At 41.5% G+C, this 20,326-nt stretch overlaps 1 protein-coding gene and 2 long non-coding RNA genes across 6 annotated transcripts; 1 reads left to right on the top strand and 2 right to left on the bottom strand.

Moving 5' to 3' along the window:
- Window positions 1–833: 833 nt before the first annotated feature.
- LOC309710654 (uncharacterized protein) lies at window positions 834–3,418 on the bottom strand. 4 transcript variants are annotated; one of them, XM_082540318.1, is made up of 3 exons: window positions 1,224–3,418; window positions 932–957; window positions 834–869 (listed from the first exon to the last, which is right to left on the bottom strand). In XM_082540318.1, the coding sequence occupies exon 1, from the start codon at window positions 3,293–3,295 to the stop codon at window positions 2,120–2,122; it is 1,176 nt and encodes a 391-aa protein (XP_082396444.1). In that variant the 5' UTR covers window positions 3,296–3,418; the 3' UTR covers window positions 834–869; window positions 932–957; window positions 1,224–2,119. The 4 variants fall into 4 exon arrangements, with proteins under 4 accessions (XP_082396444.1, XP_082396443.1, XP_082396442.1 ...); XM_082540317.1 differs by having other exon boundaries at window positions 932–3,418; XM_082540316.1 differs by having other exon boundaries at window positions 834–957.
- A 9,346-nt stretch (window positions 3,419–12,764) lies between these two features.
- LOC309710579 lies at window positions 12,765–13,724 on the bottom strand. Its single transcript, XR_014277745.1, has 2 exons — window positions 13,617–13,724; window positions 12,765–12,989 (listed from the first exon to the last, which is right to left on the bottom strand). It is a non-coding gene; the product is annotated as an uncharacterized lncRNA (long non-coding RNA).
- A 669-nt stretch (window positions 13,725–14,393) lies between these two features.
- LOC309710578 lies at window positions 14,394–17,166 on the top strand. The gene is made up of 7 exons (XR_014277744.1): window positions 14,394–14,480; window positions 14,957–14,996; window positions 15,143–15,189; window positions 15,502–15,546; window positions 16,386–16,415; window positions 16,881–16,949; window positions 17,130–17,166. It is a non-coding gene; the product is annotated as an uncharacterized lncRNA (long non-coding RNA).
- Window positions 17,167–20,326: the final 3,160 nt, after the last annotated feature.

Genomic DNA, 20,326 nt, shown 5'->3' with positions numbered 1-20,326 from the left:
TGGTAGGTGGAGATACAGCAGGGAGGAGTTGGTGCTGGTGACAAACACTAATTAAATTCTGTTTCTGTGCTAAAATGTGCCAAACACAGATTCCAGAGGGGTGAGCAGAGTCTTTTAAGTGTGCGAGTGCTGCACGTGTATTACTGCACGACGTGATTCCTAATCACGGAGCAGGTCCTGCACGGCTGCTCATGAAGAAGAGCTTTCTGACAGCGCTGCAGGGATCGCTCCAGTAACCGTGTTCTCTAATTACAACTAAAGCACTCTGACACTTTCTTTGTTTGTGTGAGCAAAGTTTTTACATCACGACCTCCTCACCCCCCTCACCGTGACTGTGGAGCACGTCCTCTCAAAGATATTCAAAGCTTTGTGGCAGTTTTCCCAACCACCCATGTGCCCTTCAGAACCATGGGATATCTGGCGCGTTGTTGCGGGCTGCTCAGTCGGTCACATTTGGTCTGGGCGTTCGACCCACCAATCTTTGTTTATTCTGCTCATAATTTGTGGACAACAGCCAAAGGCTGGACGGTCACCGCCACTGTTTGCAGATGCACTGCGGCGGTTCGTAGCCGAGTGTGAAGCAGCTGGGATGAAGTGCGGAGCTTCCTGTATCTGTGTTCAGGAATCAGGGGTGGGACCAATGACTGTAGAAAACATGGACGATGCCACCCCGCCTCCTCCTATTGTGCAAAAATGAAGCCAAAATATCCCGCTTGTGGAGGCTGCCATCTTGCATTTTTGGAGCCAGAGTCTGTGTAGCCGGTCTGGCCTTAAACTCTTATTGCCGTTAGTTCTCTGCGTTGTGTTGTGCGAATGACCAGAGGAGTCAGCTCTCACTTTGCCAGCTGGGTGGATTTATTCTCCCAGAACTGTTTAAAATAAAAACAAAACAGTACAGCAACTTCACTTTACTGGACTTCTGCATGAACACCTCTCCTCAGCGGGGCCTCTAGGCGACTGAGGTGCAACATTACAACAAATCCAATTACCAAATAATACTGCTAAAATGTATTTATATTCATATATAACAAACAAAAATGCACTGCATCGTGAACATATAGTGACAATTACCTCATCAACAAAATTATACTTTAGGGAGACTTCATTTACCAGTGGCAATTTTACATATTTACAGTAAGTTGAAACAGTGAACATGAATCACAAACAAACAGAAGATATAACCAGTTCACATGACACAAAAATAAAAGAGGGAGCTCACATACCTGTTTAAAATAAAAACAAAACAGTACAGCAACTTCACTTTACTGGACTTCTGCATGAACACCTTCAAGGGAGAGAGAAGGATAGCGGACCACATGAGAAGCCACGTGCATGCTCCTATGCTCTCATCTGAGACATGCTAACTAGCATGTTACAATAAAGTGCTGTACTCGACAGAGAAACAATAATTCACACTAAAACATCTAACAGAACTATGAGACAAAATGCACAAAGGGAACGAGCAGTGTTTGAATTACTTTTAGTTACTTTAACTGTGTTTATTTGCTCTGTAACTGAGAACACTAGCGTACGCTCACCTCTCCTCAGCGGGGCCTCTAGGCGACTGAGGAAAATAGCGTGCAGCTACAGGAAGTGACTTCATGGGAAGTCAAAGGTCACACAAACAAAATAAAAGCTCCCAAAATATAAATACAGAAAATAAACATATATAAATAAACACATATACATAACCAATACTGACAAAGCGAGATAACACTGCAGGATGGATCTTTGGTGAAATATAAATTATTTTTTAATACACCCGTTACATCCTCCCCTCCTAGATTTCACCAAAATCCAGAACAGTCAGGTGAACAATCTAATTGGAACACAGGGACAAATCTACAGAATTTATGGCTCCTGGGCACGGGTTTAAACCTCCGAGCTATAAGCTCTAGTATCAGCTGTATAAGCCACCTACCAGATAGGTCCAGAAAGAGCATGAGGGTGATCAGGCCTCAGCCTTTCTTAGATCAGTGTGATGCCATTTACACCACACACATTCCCAGCCATCCACACACATCAATACCTTAAAAACACACTATGTATTTAATTGTGCCATAATGATACTGTCCCCTAGAATCAAAATACAGAAAGATCTCTAGACACCTGGGTTTACTTAAAACAGCGTAAGAAGAGACTGAGACCTTCTGCTAACTGAATTTGCCAAACGCTTAAAGCCAAAAGGCTTTTGAACCATGGACTCAATGAGTCGATTAACTCTTTTACTAACTCGGCCGGCTCGCGTCATGACAACATTGTCCGGGCCTGCCCGTGGCTGTCCTTGTGGACCCACATCATGACATACATCTGTTGGAGGCATCTGCGTGTCAGCGACATGCACAGGGACTACTGATAGGGGCTTGGTGTGTGCATCACGATCTGTGTCTGATGGATGTGAGTGAGTGAGTGCAGTTTCTGAAAGTGTGTCTAACACAGACGGGAGGTCCAAGTCAGGTTCTGCTACCAAACTGTCCAAGTCTGTGTCTCTGTCTGGGTAGTCCTCTCCTACCAGGGAACACTGGGTTGAATCCCCTGCAACCACCTCTGGAGCTTGTTGACTTGTCTTGCCCAATCCTGAGAGTCCCTCACTCAGGATCTCCTGACTCTCATCATCATCTGAGTTGATCCAAGCACTGGTCCTGTCCTCTGCAGTCTCCTCATCCAAGGAATCTAACTGGTCTGACGCACATGACCCTCCCTCTGATCCAGTGTCACACAGTTCAGCGGTCACTACTGGCAGGAAGCTGATATTTAAAACCAGGTTGCGATGTACCACCTTTATGTTGCCTCTGTCATCTTCCAACTTGTATGTGTGAGTCTGCAGATTTCTGTCTCTGACTGTGTACACTGTTGCATCCCACTTGTCAGCAAGTTTCTTCTTTCCTCTTTCACCCTTATTGGCAATGAGTACTCTGTCTCCTATGTTCAGATACGTGCCCTTTACTTTTCTGTTATATCCTTTTGCCTGTTTGTCTTGTTCCTTGATGGCATGAGTCTGGGCAATCTTAGCTGCCTCATGAAGATGTGACATGAGTCTTTTCACATAATTTTTTTGATCCACAACTACAGGATCACAGAGCACCTGTTTAAACATCACATCAACGGGGAGCCTCGGGATGCGGCCAAACATGATCTGAAATGGGGCAAAACCTGTGGTCTCATGTACAGTTGCATTATATGCAAATGTCAGACTCTGTATTTGTTGAGGCCACTTGTTCTTTTCTCTGAGGGGCAAGGACCTAAGCATGTTGCCAAGTGTCCTATTGAACCTCTCAGTCCCTCCATTGCCCATGGGATGGTATGCCGTAGTATGGGATTTGGAGACCCCTGAAAACTTGAGCAGTTCTGCCAAGAGCTCACTTTCAAAATTTGCCCCCTGATCGGAGTGAATCCGCTCAGGAAACCCATACACACAGAAAACATAGTCCCATAGTTTCTTAGCCACCTGCTTTGCAGTCTGGTTTGTGCAAGGGAAGGCATGGGCTAGCTTAGTGAAATGATCTGTAAGGACAAGAACATCTACTGAGCGTTGCTTACTATCCTCCGCACTCCAAAAATCCAAACACACCAGCTCCATAGGGGCGGAGGTTCTGATGCTCTCAAGTGGGGCTCGAGCAGAGGGTTCTGGTGTTTTGGCCAGGATGCATCTTTGACAGCATTTGACATACTCTTTTATATCAGACTCCATCTTCGGCCAAAAGAACCGTTGTCTTGCCAGATATAAAGTCTTCGCTTGCCCCTGATGTCCTGCAATATCATGGACACCATTCAGTGCCTTTGCTCTGAGACTGTCAGGCAAAACAAACTGATGTCTCCTTTGTTTACTCAGGGGGTCCTTTGTGATCCGATAGAGGACTCCATTTTGGACCCTAAGCCTTTCCCACTGTTTAAATAACACCATGGCTTTCACATCAAATCCTGCCCTTTCACGCCTGGAAGGTCGCCTTCTCCTTGTGACAAATGGTAAGATCTTTGAAATACTGGGATCAAGTTCCTGGCTATGCTGGAGTTCCTCTAGTGTGGACACAGGAAATGACTCCTGTCCTGGCCACACTAGGTCCTGAACAGACTGGAACAGTTCCACAGCCCTTGTTTCAGCAGCCAGATCCCACTCACTGTGAAAATCCAGGATTGCCTTAACATCCATAGCATCACACCCAGGCTGAGACGAGGGCGTCTGCAGTCCTGTGGTGTGGAAAGGTGGTGTGTCCACGTGTTGACCTTGGACCTTCAGCCGGAATGCATTTTGTATTCCCTCAGAACTGACACTCTCAGATTCAGCAAGGAGGTGACTGTACTGCTCTGTGATCAGCCTATGGCTGACTGTTGTTGCAAAGGGGTCTCTGCTGAGAGCATCAGCTACGACATTCTTGGTACCAGGTATGTGCTTCAGATCAAATGTGTAAGGAGCAAGCTTGGACACCCAACGCTGCTCACAAGCATCAAGCCTTGGTTTTGTCATGATGTAGGTGAGAGGGTTGTTATCTGTCCACACTGTAAACGGATGACCTCTTAGCCAGTGACTGAACTTCTCACACACACTCCATTTCAATGCCAAAAACTCTAGCCTGTGGGCTGGGTACTTTTTCTGTGAATTGCTCAGGGTCTTACTTGCAAAAGCAATTGGACGAGCTTTCTGCTGTCCAGCTGGTATTTGTGACAATACAGCACCGAGCCCATCTAATGAAGCATCAATGGACAATATCAAAGGCAAAGAAAAGTCTGGATGTGTAAGGACTACACAATTCAACAACTTCTCTTTCAGATTAGACAGAGCTGCGTCACATTCATCTGTCCAGTCAGAGGGCTTCAGTTTTCTGTATACACCAGCATTGGTGCCTGTTTTAACTCTCCCTCTCCTCTTCTGTCCAGCAGTGAGGGCAAACAAAGGCTTGGCCATAGTGGAGCAGCTAGGGATGAAATGCTGATAGTAGAATATCATCCCCAGGAATGACTTAATCCTCTTAACTGACGGGGTGCAGCCATCATCCTCCATCAATTCAGCCTTTGTCATCTTTGCTATGACCTCGACCTTTGCTGGGTCCACAGCCACTCCATTGCCATCTATAATGTGGCCTAAAAACTTGACTGATGACCTCATTAAGTGGCATTTCTTAGGACTTAGTTTGAGGTTATGGATGCGCAAGCGCTGAAACACAGTCTCTAGCCGCTCCAAGGCCTCCTCTTCAGTCCGAGCAAATACAAGCAGATCGTCGAGATAGCACAGCAGACTACTGAAGTTCAGATCCCCAAAAATACTGAGCATCATTCGCATGAATGAGGCGGGGCTGTTACAGAGTCCTTGGGGCATTCTGTTGTACTCGAACAATCCCATTGGGGTTGTAAATGCTGTGTATTTCTTGTCTTCCTCTGCCATATGGATGTTATAAAATCCCGAGGTCAGATCCATGGTGCTGAAGTAGGTATTTCCACCCAATGCAGCAAGGCAGTCAGACTGGTGTGGCAGTGGGTGTGCATCTTTGAGGGTCCTTGCATTCAGCCATCTGAAATCAGTGCAGATTCTCAAACTACCATCCTTTTTCCACACTAACACCAGTGGAGAGGCATACTCGCTCACGGACCTTCTGATGATTTCCTGTTCTTCCATTTCAGACAAAACTTGCCGCAGCTTTTGATAATGTGCTGGAGGGACTCGGCGGTAAGGAAGGCGGAATGGCCTCTCATCAGTGAGCCTGATGCGGTGTACAAAGCCTTCGGCCTTGCCACAGTCATGTGCATGCTTGGAGAAAATGTCATTGTACTTCTCAAGCATTTTAACCAGTTTCTCCTTCCCCCCTTGACCAACATGGCACAGGTCAATATCAATTTCGCTGAGCCCAACCTGTTTTAGTCTCTGTTTAAGATCAGTGAGGTGGGCATCATCCTTCTCTTCCTCCTGCACAGATTTCTGGGGTCGACAGGTGCCCTGGAAAACTTCAAAATCCTCAACAGCAACACAAGGGGACACGTCAGCCAACTTACTGTTTCTTTTCAGGGTGACTGGTTTATCCAACAGGTTAGTGACCTTCATGGGAACCCACCTATCACCCCACAATGGCGTTATGATGCGGCCAACCATGATGTTACGTGGCATGGACTTTGATGAAGTGGCTTCAACAATCACTGTGCTCCCTGGTGACATAGAAACATTACTCGGCAGCTTGCCCCAGACTAGATGCTCTTGTCTTGCTAACAAGGTGACTGACTGCTGAAGCTTGACTGTGCCGATCTTGTCTGGGAGTTCTTCACCTCTCCATCGGGATGAATTAGCCATGAGGTCAAGAAACTGCTCACACTCTGGGGGACAACCGCCACCTGACACGAGGCGCCAATAGTCATTGGTTATTTTCAACTGGTGCATGAGAAACCGGATGACATTTGTGCCAATGATTATATCATCACGTTGACCTGGCACTACAAGGATGGGAACAATACAGGTCTCTCCATACAGTTTCATTTCAACTTCATACATGCACTTGGGCTTGGTAAGTGTGCCACCACAGCCTACTAGCACTATTTCTTGAGGCAGGGGAGTGGGTTCTGGCAGTGTATTCTCACTCAGCATACTCTGTTCTGCTTGCTCACTGAGTGTGCACGCCATGGAACCAGAGTCAAGCATACCCTGCATGTGGTGTCTGTTATTAATGCTGACGGGAGTGTAAAACAGTTTGTCAAACGGGCCAACTCTCTGTGTGTTTTGTACTACCACCTTAACACCATCTGGTGCGGCTGCACATGCTTTAATGTAATGCTTTTCAACATCATCACTGCCGAGGGTTTCAACATCTGTGCCCACACATCCCCTCACCAAATGCGGGCCAGCTAGTTTAAAGGCTGGGTGTCATTAGGTTGGGAGGCAGGGCGCCTTTGAATCGGTGAGCGACGAGGGCAGTTTCTCTTAATATGGTTTGGCTCAAAGCATGCAAGGCATAGGTGTTTCTGCCTACAATGCACAAGGGTAGAATGTTCAGGGGACTGGCATACTCTACAACATCTGGGTCGGGCCTGACCTGGAGGAAGCTGCTTGTCTGCAACCTGGTTATTCTGCGATAAAGCATGGTCAAAAAGGCTGATTAGTAATTTCAGGCAACTGTCATTACAAGGGGACTTTACTGTCTCATTTGATCCCGCCTGCACCTGTGTTTCTCCCGGGTGCATTGATGTCGCTAGACCATCAGCTGCAGGGGTCTGGATGTTAGCTTTAACTGGTGTGAGACACTTAGACCTGGGGAGCATACGCTCTTTCATCTCAAGCTGGTACCGATTCACCTGCTCCTGAATCTCACTGGCTGTCCACTTATCTGGTGCCTTGAACTTGAAAACAGCAGCAAGGGTGGGATCAGGGCAGTACTTCACAAACATCATGCCTGCCTCCTGGCAGGGATCCTCCATGTGCCGTCCGAGTCTCTTCAGGCTTTCCTCTGCTGCATCAACTGCCTTATTCAGTCTGACCCAATATTCTACAGGAGTTTCTCCTGGCACTGGAACTGTGCTGTAGAAATCGGCCATAGGCATACACGAATATGTCATGTCACTGAAATGTTGCCTCAGTATGTCATATATAACATTTGGATTCTCACAAGGTTTTAACGATGGGGTGCTTCTCAGAGTTATTCTTACAATGTCCTTAGCTTTGCCCATCAACTTGAACATTATTTCTTGGTACTGTTCCTGAAGGGGTGTTGCTCGCTTCTTGACATACATTCTCATCAGCTCCTCCCACTCACAGATTGTATGTTTATCCGACCCATCTCCTCTGAAGACTGGAGGCTCTCTCACATCTGACTGCAGGACTAGCTTTGCCCCAGTCAGGTTAAGGTAAGTGGGCTCGCTGGGTGGCTGGCTTACACTGCTCTGAGCTTGTGCGGCCCCGTCATCCCTTTCCCCACATTCCTTTTTCAACTGATCCCTAATGGTCTGCCCCACCTGTTGAGCTATATGTGTTATCAGGTCATTTAATGCTGGGTCTGCTGTAGCTGAAGGGTCTGAGAATGAGTTACCTTTACCACTACTGGAAGATGTGCAACCAAGTATGCGAGTGGAACAGAAAGCTGGGGAGCCTGCACTACGAACAGGTGTACTAGGCAACCCCTCAATTACCCTCCCTCTTCCCATGGCAAAGCTGAACCCGTCACTTGAAACTTTTTCATCATCCATTGTTATAACATATGTACAATGCAAACAGCAGAATTAAATTTACCTTGTAAACAACAGTCCAAAAAAAAAGGTGCAAGTGTTTCCTCGAACGCTTGGGATTTGTGTTCAGAGCTTACATTAAATTGTCCATTACAGCAACCTCTGGTGACCAAACTGATGTTGATCGCGTCTCCACGAACCACGATGAGCAAGTCTGAAGTGGTGTGGATCCGGGTCACGGCACCACTGTAGCCGGTCTGGCCTTAAACTCTTATTGCCGTTAGTTCTCTGCGTTGTGTTGTGCGAATGACCAGAGGAGTCAGCTCTCACTTTGCCAGCTGGGTGGATTTATTCTCCCAGAACTGTTTAAAATAAAAACAAAACAGTACAGCAACTTCACTTTACTGGACTTCTGCATGAACACCTTCAAGGGAGAGAGAAGGATAGCGGACCACATGAGAAGCCACGTGCATGCTCCTATGCTCTCATCTGAGACATGCTAACTAGCATGTTACAATAAAGTGCTGTACTCGACAGAGAAACAATAATTCACACTAAAACATCTAACAGAACTATGAGACAAAATGCACAAAGGGAACGAGCAGTGTTTGAATTACTTTTAGTTACTTTAACTGTGTTTATTTGCTCTGTAACTGAGAACACTAGCGTACGCTCACCTCTCCTCAGCGGGGCCTCTAGGCGACTGAGGAAAATAGCGCGCAGCTACAGGAAGTGACTTCATGGGAAGTCAAAGGTCACACAAACAAAATAAAAGCTCCCAAAATATAAATACAGAAAATAAACATATATAAATAAACACATATACATAACCAATACTGACAAAGCGAGATAACACTGCAGGATGGATCTTTGGTGAAATATAAATTATTTTTTAATACACCCGTTACATCTGCGCAGTAGTGACCTGAGGTGGAGCGACTGTGTAACGCTCCCGCCCACACACCCGCTGGACGTGACCGCAAACACGCCCCCCTACACTTTTTACGTAGCCCGGCGACTCCAGTTTTTTGCTGGTTTATCGCGACTGACGACTCGTTTAATTAAGGTAAATACAACCATGTCACTGCTATAAAAAAGACACACAGCTTATCATCTTATGGTTCTAAAATCGCTCTGTTGTTAATTCGTTTGCTAGATTAGCCGCTAGCATACGCACTGTGTTGGAGGCTTGTTGCTAGCTAGTTAGCGATGCTACACACCTGCTACTCTAATAGTCTGTGTTATTGAAGCATTCGGCACTTCTTAGGGTTTGTTATCCATGTTTAGACAGCGATGAGCTGCACACTCCACAGAGGCCCAGAGTTACTGTTAATATCAAAAATATAACACTGTCCTTTGAGATTTTAACATAAGACTGTGAGTGTAATGGATCTAAAACTGTTTAAATCTTCAGAGCCCTCTACAGCCTCTTAACATGGAGACTTTAAAAACATCAGCATGTGGTTTCAGTAGTGTAGTCTAATTTGTTCTTTTCATTTAATAATAGAGTCCATATTATATGAACAGCTACATTCACCCTGGAGAGAAACTAGTGAGGGAGACCATCAGGACCAAGCTGGGTTTCTGGGTCCAGAGGTTTGGAGAAACTTCTTCCCTTTCTTTCATCACAGCTGTCCTGTGCCAGATGTTCTGTTGACCCACTGAGAGAGGCTTCATTTAAGAAACACCAGGAAGACTGAAGCTCATCGCATTGATCAAGCAGGACTCATGATCTTCACCAGCAGCTCCCTCACAGCGAAATCTTCAGCACTCCTCCGTAGGCCCGCCCCAGAAGATGGATAAACCCAGCATTTCATCAACACTGTGATGGGGACCTTTGCTTTGTGTAATGTTATAAATACTCAGATACTCCCCAGAGGCTCCGGACTTTTACATAAAGATATTATATTCAGTCCTGTAGAAAGTTATATATTTAAAAATATATGATCCTCTCTGGTATTAATAACTCTGCATCACTTTATGGTAAATAACACTATCTGCAAAAAACTGTGAAAGAACTCCAGATCACAAGTTTGTAGTTCAACATACAAGTGACGACCTTTGACCTTCATCAGGTTTTATTTAATTCTGTCAGAGAAAATCTCATATGCTCTTCATGCAGCTGAGTACATCAAGTGTTTAAAACGGAAGCTGTGCAGGTCTGAGATCAGCAGCTTTGTGAAACACCAAACTGAGGTCCTGTTAATGCTGATATATAGTGACACAGTTACAGGGGTGATTAATCCTTTTGTTTTTTTTGTCTTTAACTTTATCAATAAAGCTGCAGCTTTCACTGCAGCACATGTGGTACTTTAACCTTTGCACTGTTTTCATCAGTTCATTTTGCAGTTAACATGTGAACATGTTGGATGATCTGTCTGCTGTCACTGGGTGGTGCTGATTCATTCACCTGCACAGATTAGCTAAACGAACCCCGACAGCCGAGTGCTCATGTTAGCTAGCTAGGTCTCAGGACCGAGCTAAGGACGGTAGTTACGGATTAGCTTCAGATCACTGAAACGAGCAATAAAAACCAGTTTCCTGTCTGGGCTTTTCCTTAAAGATAGCGTGAGTCACTCGTCATTTGCGAGGGGCTCCGAGCAAAGTCCTACCTCACATCAAACACCAGCTGAGGAGCTTCAGCGTCTGACCAGGATGGGCCACATTCACTAATGCCAATCTGTTGGTGTTTTCAAAGAGAAGATTGTATGTAAGAGGTGGGAACTCTGAGCCTGCTGCATTTGCACTTCTGCAGTTCCTTTATCAAGGAGTTAAATACAGGGAGGAGAAAATTTAAATCAAGCATCCAAACTGATTAGCTCATGTGTGCGACACGCAGGTTCCCATACGGTAAAAAAATACATTTTTCCTGGCCAAAATATATTTCAAATATATGGTAAATATATTTTGTATTTGTGATGCTCCAAAAAAATATATTTTTGAAATTGAAAATATATTTCTTTCAAACCAAAATACATTTCAAAACATATTTTAGGGTGAAGAAAATACATTTCCAACCTTACAGTAGAATGTATATCAAAGTATCCTTTATTTAAAATATATTTAGTGCAATAATGATGATAATGATAACAATACTAAAAGTAACATGTTTTATGCACATCTGCAAAAAACAGTTGGATTCAAACAAAACAGAGTCAAAGGTCTATCACGAATTAGGTTGTTTATTCATTTGCTTACAGTATTTCACATTACACAATATCTCACTATAATGTAGCGTTCATTGACTTTGAAATTATCTGTCAGTGATACAGTAAACAAGATACAACAACTGCTATGTACACTTTAGTTTTTGACAATATATACAATTTAGTACTTAAAGGAACACACTCCACTGTTTTGGAAATAGGCTCATTCTCCATCTCCCTCAGAGTTAAAAATGCAGCGTCTTCTTTCTAGATCCGTACGTTAATAGGGCTCTGGAGCGTGATCTTACGGGATGGGGCGTAGCCAGGATTTTTGGTCAAGGCGCCATATTAGCAGGCCAAACAAATGCTTGCTGTGTGGTCGGTTGTAATGTTAGATTGCACTACCGACAAAGGAATAAGCTTGAAAACAGGCTCTCTTTTCATTGTTTCCTCACCTGGAAACATCATGAGGGAGCTTATGTGTTGGATGTTACCAAAAGAAGGCGTCTAGCCTGGATAGCAGCTGCGAGACGAGCTGATATTCAGTTCTCTACCAGCCACAGATATCTGTTGGTGTGCTCCAGTATTTTCATTCAGGTAAGTTCTAAATAAGTTCATATTATTATTTATAGCCTGTTAATTTTATTTTCAATAGCACAAACTTAGAACAAACATGCAGAACTACCTTCTATTTATAGAGTTGCTAATTATTTGGCATTATTGCAACAAACCAGCCTATGAAATGAATGAAACAAATCCTGACTGGGTTCCAACACTACACATGGGGCACTACGAAATCCCTGCTTCAAACTACATGCTACATACCACCATGCCAATCAGATTACTTCTTCCATGTGAGGGTAAAAAGGTGACCTTCCTGGATAAGATGGCAAAGGTTTGCTGCGTTTTGGTGAACATGTGCCCCAGTGTGGTAGTAAAACCAGGGAAAAATGCTCTTGTTAAATACTTTTAAGTCTTGTGCTGTTTATGTAGTGATAAGTTTTCAAAAGAGACAGTAAATTACAGAATGCTAGTAGTGGGTGATATTATACAAATGCTGTCATGATTTTATGTGAACATTTTGTCATTTGTAAACTATACATAACATTTTTTCTACATTGTAACTGATGTGATGTTCGACAAAGTGCTTTTAATTAAAAATAGGCAAACATTTCTTTGTTTCTTTATTCAACTTTTGAACAGTGGTATTTAGTAAGTACATATTCAGTAAATGCAAAGTATTTACATGGCCCCCTAAATTAAAACATTATGGGTTATTCAGAACAGAACTATGCTTGGAAAAATATTGTCCCATCAGTTGATCCAACTCCTCCACAGTAGCAGGTGGAACCTTTCTTTTTTGAGGATGGCTTCTTTTACCTGTCACAACGAATGGTCTGTTTATGTTTTGATCAAGAACCTTTTTTTTGGGCAGCTGAAGAGGAGAAGTCTATCTTATGGCCAACCTCTGGCTGTATCTTGGTCATATTACCCAGCAAAACCCAGTATGCAGGTTCATCTGTAACAGTCCTTGTGCCACAGATCCTCACTGTTGCTTCTACATTAAACAGAAGAGCAGTGACATGGCTGCAAGTCTCCACGACTCTAGCCATACAGCTGCAGTGGGCGGCTTCAACCTTCCCTGTGATGCTCACAATGACCTGTGGCTGCAATGCTGCAATTCAGTCTTTAAGAGTGCAGGACCTAAAACACACACAGACAAAGTTCATTTAAAGACAAGAACTTTAATAAGCCAAGTCCGACACAAATGTGTTTTATTTACTTTCAAATCCATTTATCATAAATGTAACAAATAAAGTGTTTTTATGTATCCATCTATAGAACGCTGCATGTTATATTCTAAATCTGCATGTTTCTTTTTAGAAACCTATCAGCAAAAAATGAATCTAAAGTATGTAATGCAAGGATGTAATCACTTTCAAGAGGGAGAAAACATAAAGTTCGACTTTAAGTGACAACTATGGACACCTAATATGACAAGCAGATTCTGCAGGTCATTAATCAATGTATAAAACTAAAACAGAATGTATTTTTAGTGACACAGGACACAAACAAGGAAGCAAGATGTGTAATTAGGATTATTTATAATAAATATGAATTAATTAGGGCAATTTCTTTAACCATAAAGAATAACTAAATCCTTCAGGACAATGTCACATCAATGCACTGAACTCACTATGTTATCCCTCTAACAGAGCCTCTACATGTTCTCACTGTAATTTCCCCCTCACGAATGAATTTTTGCTAGCACTAATTTGAATGCTGGGGGGAATCAAACGCATTTTACTCGCAGTACTCAAGCTGACTTACCTTTGCTTGAATGACGGCGTACTCACAACGTGGAGGCTTAAAAATAGCCAAATCTTGTACCCAGTCCTTGGTGAATTGGATGTGCGCCTCCAGAGATTTATAATTGCGAAATTGGTGCGCCGTGTATGCTCTGACTCCACAGACAAGGTATGAGAGTAGATCATGCTAAGTCAATAGCGGTTTGGTCTTCAGGGTTTCTACTCCACGGCTATATTTCATACGGGTCCACATTTCAACAATCAAGTACCGTCTCTTTGCATCTGGACAGAATCTGTCTCTATACCGTCATTTTCTTTTGAGCTACGTTTCAGAATGGTTCGTAGCAATCTTGTTTTGATTCGTGACCTGCCAAGATGGTGCTGCGCTCCCACAATGCATTGCGACATTACGTCAACTCCAAAGCCCTTTGCGTGCAGGAGTGTATGCGCATGCGCATTGCCACGGTGGTTTAAAAAATAAAGATATAATGAAAAGTAATTAATAAAAATTAAATATTTAAACATTCCCACAAATGTGCAATGAACGTGCAAAAACTCTCTTTAGTAGTTGTTGCTGTTTCTTTCTTTCTTTCTTTCTTTCTTCTTTTTTTTTTTTGAAAAATAACGACGTCTCTGAGGCGCGAAATCTGACAGCGAGAGGAACGGCCGGATACAGGAGACGGGAAGAAACAAGCCGATTATGTTCGCGTTAATTAAGTGGTTGGAAGATGTAAAATTCTCAATTCTGCCAACTGAACATATACGAGATTTTAATGAGGATGAATAATTAGCCGGCATGGAGGAAACGGACCTTTATTTCGTGGAGTGGCGACAAGAAGCCAAGGCGGGTGGCCAGTCTAAGAAGCCTCCATCATCAAGCTAGCAGGTGCCTTTTCCCATATAATATTACTTTATTCTCGTGTATTTGGAACGGAAGCGTAGAGCTGCCACCCAGGCAAAAGAGAAATATAAGTATATCACGTTATAACGTGAAAAGTTTATCGTTCTAACAATATACTATCATGTTTGAACAACATGTTTGAACAACATTGTACGAAAAATGTACATAATTATCACGTCCGTACAATATTGTGCGAACGTGACAATTATGTATATTATAATAACGTGATATTATATTATACAAACATGAAAAGCATAATGTTAGAACAATAAACATTTCACGTCATAACGTGATACAGCTCTATTTTTCTTTTGCCTGGGTGGCAGCTCCACGCTTCCATAATTTGGTAATCAAAATATGTAACTTAATTAATTATATTGTGACGTACTTTTGCCTTTTCTTATTATTCTGCCTTCTCAATAACTATCAAAGCCTATTCACATTTAATTTGGCTTTCACAGAAATCCTACCTCTCCTTCTGGCTACAGAGTACTTACCAAGGTTAGAAACAAAGAACAGTTATGCTTTATTAATGTTCGCTAATTACAATGTTCCACATTTCCTTGCTTTTTAAGTCATTTTTAGGCTTTTTAGAGTTTTTGTTTTTTTATTTTTTTAGCAGTAATGTTTCTGCCTATTTATTTCAGCCCATGAAATCGAATGCAGATCTTCCTAATGTGAGATTTACATAAATGTAAGTAATTTTGTTTGTCATTGTCATTAATGTTGTTGCTGTTGTTGTTTTTGTGCAGTTTGCAATCATATAAACCTAGCAAGCATCAGTCAGCACAGTGACTAACCTAAACAGATTCTTGCTTTATTCACATATATTATATGTAATTATATATACCTGCACATTGTACCTAGGGTTGCAGCCACTTGGCCCCACCCCATTGTTGTGACAGCCCTGATTGTACTTATACACTGCATCTGAACAGGGAACAGTCTGCCACATTAATGTATTTTTAAGTGACTTGTTTGTAATACATGAATTTGTTTTTTACAGATGTCAAAGTCTCAACCTCATGCTGCCCTCCCCCATCCTCCTAAAGTAAGTATTTGTTGTTGTAGTTTTTTATGCGGTGTCTGTGTCACATGCTAATCATAATTATTGAAATAACTGTTTTCTAACAGATTTTCCAAAACACTAGTTATGTTTGTTGTCATTCAGACCAATACTACTGCTTAGACATTGTTTAGTGGTCATGCATGTTTGACAAGCTCGTTATGATACCAAAACAGTAGGCCTATCACAATAATCGATATATCGACTTAACACACAATACATGTACATGACCTCAATAATTGTTGATGATGTAATTTATCCGCCATTATATTTACAAAAATAAAATATAATGATAACATAACAATAACATTAAATAACATTGTTTTCTATTTGTTAGAAAATTTACTATTTATTCAAGTTTTTAAGGTATCTAATATTTTGATTCCTAATTTCAATGATCTAAATACTTTAAGAATTAGATGTTGGTTTGTCAATTGAAAGTGTGTAGATCTTGCATTATTATGGTGTTATATTATGATTATACATTCAAAGACATAAAATGGTCTTAAAATGACAATGACATAACTTGTCGCAATTGTTTATGGGGCAATATACCGACCAACAAAAAGTCGCTATCGTAACAGGCCTTCAAAACAGACGGTTTTATGATTGATAAATTCAAAAAATAAATACATTTAATTTCTCTGAGATTCTCTAATATTCAGTTACAGTTCACAACTCAGTTACCCGTACATGCAGTATTATACTGTAAATATAAATCTCTGCATTTAGCATCCCACTAGAAGCGTCACAGTTACTGCCTCTTTTTTTTTTTTTTTTAAATACCTGTACTATCACTAACACATTTACTGTTTTACTTTTAGCCTGTGGATACAAATGCAGATTTCCTTAATGTAAGTTGTGCATTTTAATTACATCATGTTATTTTTATTATTATTTATTTATTTATTTTATTTTACATTCAAATATTTCAAGCTTCTTGGTTAAAGAAGCTTGATTGCTAGTAGGTAAAGAATAGTTCACCTATAATTCATATTCCCAATTAATTTCTCACCTCTGATTGAATGCCTTTGTTTGTTTTCCTTTTGACTATAACAAAACATTTTTGCTGGATATATATGGTGAATTTATATGCATAGATACAGTCGTAGTGCTTGACACATGCAAACAGCAGTAGATGTACTAAAAAGGAAATAATTACAATCATGATGTTGATTGCTGATGTCAGTATATATATTTTAGAGGAATGTTTTGTTTTTCACCCAAAATGAACTATATTGCTTCAGAAGAGATTTATTACCCTATATAAACAGTATCTATATATTGTTCTGTTTTTTGTTTGTTTTTGTTATTTTCAGGTTCAATGGTGCGTGTTCTTCTAATGGCCGCCTTCCCACTGGAGGTTTTGATCCACAGCAATTTAAAAGGTAATCAGCTTTGAAAGTCAGTTCAAATGGTTAGCTAATAGTACTTTAAAAAGCCTACTTCTCTGTCACCAGTTTCTTTACCAAAAAGCATAATATTGTAGTTCAAATGTTTAGATGAACAAAGATCAGATTTTTGGAAATTTAACTAGCCAGACACTCAAATGTTAATGCTTTTTATAGGAGGACACAGCAAAACAGACATCGGCGCAGAGCGAAGAATTGCCCTTGATAAAGAAACCATGACAGCCATATATAGTAAGTGAAGACTGTGTATCTAAAATTGCATACTGCACAAGTAACTCACTTTGCAACAATAAAAATTGCACAGATAGGTGATGAAGCATTGAAGTGGTTGGACTCAGACAAAGAAGGTCAACAGATTGAATGATGGAGAGTAAGGATAGATGACCAAAAGGGGTGTTAGTATTACTGTAATGTGAACTGGATAGACTTTCCATCGAGGGGGGAAAAAAAGGTAAAATTATGTGGAAAATATATCTGTATCTCTATAAACGGAAATATCTGTTTGCTAAATGAAGCTAGCTAATTTAAATCATGTTTTTATTTTAACTCTGATAAAAGTACTAGAACTGTGACTTTTGTTTGTTACAGTGGCGGTAAGGAAGAGGTTCCCCAATGTATCCAGAGGGGCTTTGGGGATTGCAGTCAATTCAAAGCTGGGGGAACTCAGACTGTTGGAAAAGAAAAAAAAAGTTACATTTTAAATATGTTTTATGTTCGTACACACCCACATATATATATCTATATCTATATCTATATATATATATATATATATGTGTGTGTGTATTCCTCTGCTTGTTATTGATCAGTAAACATCTTTGAGTGATCACATTTTTATTGTGTTAATAGCAGTTCACATCAAATTCACAGTATCGTTACTTATAAGTGTTTGTTGCAGTTGCATTTTGTATAGTAAAATGTATGTATATATATATATGTGTGTGTGTGTGTGTGTGTGTGTGTGTGTGTGTATATATATATATATATATATATATATATATATATATATATATATATATATATAATTTTTATTTTTTAAAAATTTTACAATTTTTAAGAATGTTATGAAAATAAAGTTGTATAATGTATGTTCCTAGCTTGATTTATATGCTGTGTTTGTTTTAGATATCAAATAAAGATTTTCAGTTGTTACATGTGAATGTGTTTTCTTCGACTGAAATATATGAAGGGTAAAATATATTTTTGAAAGATTTTTAATTAATTTTCAATTATATTTTGAAATATATTTCAAAATATACAAAAATTGGCCAAAAAATATATGCGCTAAAATACATTTCAAAATATATTTATATATTTTGAAATGTATTTCAAAAAATATATTTTGAAATACATTTCAAAATATACAAAAATTGGCCAAAAAATATATGCGCTAAAATACATTTCAAAATATATTTATATATTTTGAAATGTATTTTAGCGCATATATTTTTTGGCCAATTTTTGTATATTTTGAAATATATTTCAAAATATATTTCAAAATATATTTTTTTACCGTATGGGTTTCTCTTTATTCACTTGATATTAAAAGAAACCGACTCTGTATGTGTTTGGAAAAGACTTGGAGAGCTAACCACACCTCTGAGTGCTACTTACCTTTGACATTTTCTCATAAAAAAGTCCAGCCTGACTGATTCGGTTTTACCGTCATAATTCACTCAACATTATTTTATTATTCTCGTCTCTGTGTTTCGTCCCGAGCATCTCCTGTGTGAGGTCAGACCTTTTCTGCCTTTGCGTCAGGTCTGTGTTTCTGTTCCCATGTTCTGTCTTCTCATTAGTCGGATTCTGTTCACCTTTGTTTCTCCCCATTTACCTCAGGTGTGCATTTAAGCCCTCAATTTTCCTCACATCCTTTATTCTCCAAGTTTTGCATGTCTGCTCCCAGTCCAGCTTTGTTTCGTGTTTTCTCTGTTTGAGCAATGAAACTTGTTGTTTCTTTGAGATTATCGCCTGCATATCGGGTCCCAAATCTGTCGCACAGAATATCGTGACATTTATCGCCATCTCGACGTACCAATGATGGGAGCTATGGGTTGCAGACCCGGCCCCCGTCTTCAAAATTTCAAAGACAACATTGGAAGTTCATTACACACTGATTTTCGCCTCAGCAGGGAGTCCGTGACACCGCTGATGAATCTACTTAACCAGTATCGGAGACATGGTTGGGGTGCCCCGATCGAGGCCCTTGTGTTCCTTTTCTGGCTGGCAAGTGGAGCAGCCTACAGGGTAGTGTCCAGGGTGTTTGCAATACCCCATTCCACTGTTCACCACATGTGCACAGGGTCACAGAGGAGGTGGTGGCCACTCGCCATCAGGTCATCCACCTCTCTTGGACCCCAGAAGATCTAGATGCCATGTCCAATGAGTATGCACAGCTGGCAGGACACAGGGCCTTTGTGAAAGATCCTGGTGCAATTGACTGCTGCCATGTCTGCATCAAGCCCCCCAGCGGCCCTGATGGTCAGTGCAACAGGAACAGGAAGTTGTTCCCGTCTATAATCCTGCAGGCGGTATGTGACCATCAGGGCCGCTTTGTCGATACACATGTGGGCTGGCCGGGGTCAGTGCATGACTCCAGGGTCCTCCGCCACAGCCCACTGTACCGACAGGCCCGTTACCCTCCCCCAGGGCATTTTATCCTTGCAGATGGAGGGTACCCATGTCTCCAACATCCACTCCCCCTCATCACCCCCTACAAGAGGCCAGTCCACGGTGTGGGAGCCCAGCGCTTCAACGCACATCATCCCAGGGCTCGCTCTGTCATAGAGTGTGCTTTTGGAATGATGACGATGAGGTTCCGTGTCATCTTCCTGCAAGCACTGGAGGTGCACCACACGTTCGTGCCACATGTACGTCACTCTAATACAATCATCATTGTTGTTTGTTGAATCATAATGGCAACTGTAGTGTATAATCTGGCATGTACACTGTACTTACAAGACAAAACATCTGCTGCAGGTCATAACAGCATGTGCCGTTCTGCATAACATCTGCATCGGTGCTGGTGACACTGTGGCCCCAGATGAGGAGCCCGAGGATGATGCCCAAGATGAGGGGGAGACTGGTTTGGAGGCAGTCAGTGGTGCACACTGGTGGGAACAGCTATCTGCTGAGGTGTCTGCCCTGGAGGAGCTACCCCCAGACCACGATTATTGTCATCAGTTACAGTGGGGCAAAAAAGTATTTAGTCAGCCACCGATTGTGCAAGTTCCCCCACTTAAAATGATGACAGAGGTCAGTAATTTGCACCAGAGGTACACTTCAACTGTGAGAGACAGAATGTGAAAAAAAAATCCATGAATCCACATGGTAGGATTTGTAAAGAATTTATTGGT

Source organism: Aulonocara stuartgranti (assembly GCF_965226115.1).
Source record: "Aulonocara stuartgranti genome assembly, chromosome: 7".
NCBI classification, from domain to species: domain Eukaryota; kingdom Metazoa; phylum Chordata; class Actinopteri; order Cichliformes; family Cichlidae; genus Aulonocara; species Aulonocara stuartgranti.
Note: the sequence above shows the minus strand (reverse complement) of the source record. Positions and strands in the feature narration are given on the sequence as shown.

What these genes read in the sequence shown, in the direction of transcription:
- LOC309710654 (XM_082540317.1), bottom strand. Translation starts at nt 3,295, where the DNA reads ATGGGCAATGGAGGGACTGAGAGGTTCAATAGGACACTTGGCAACATG.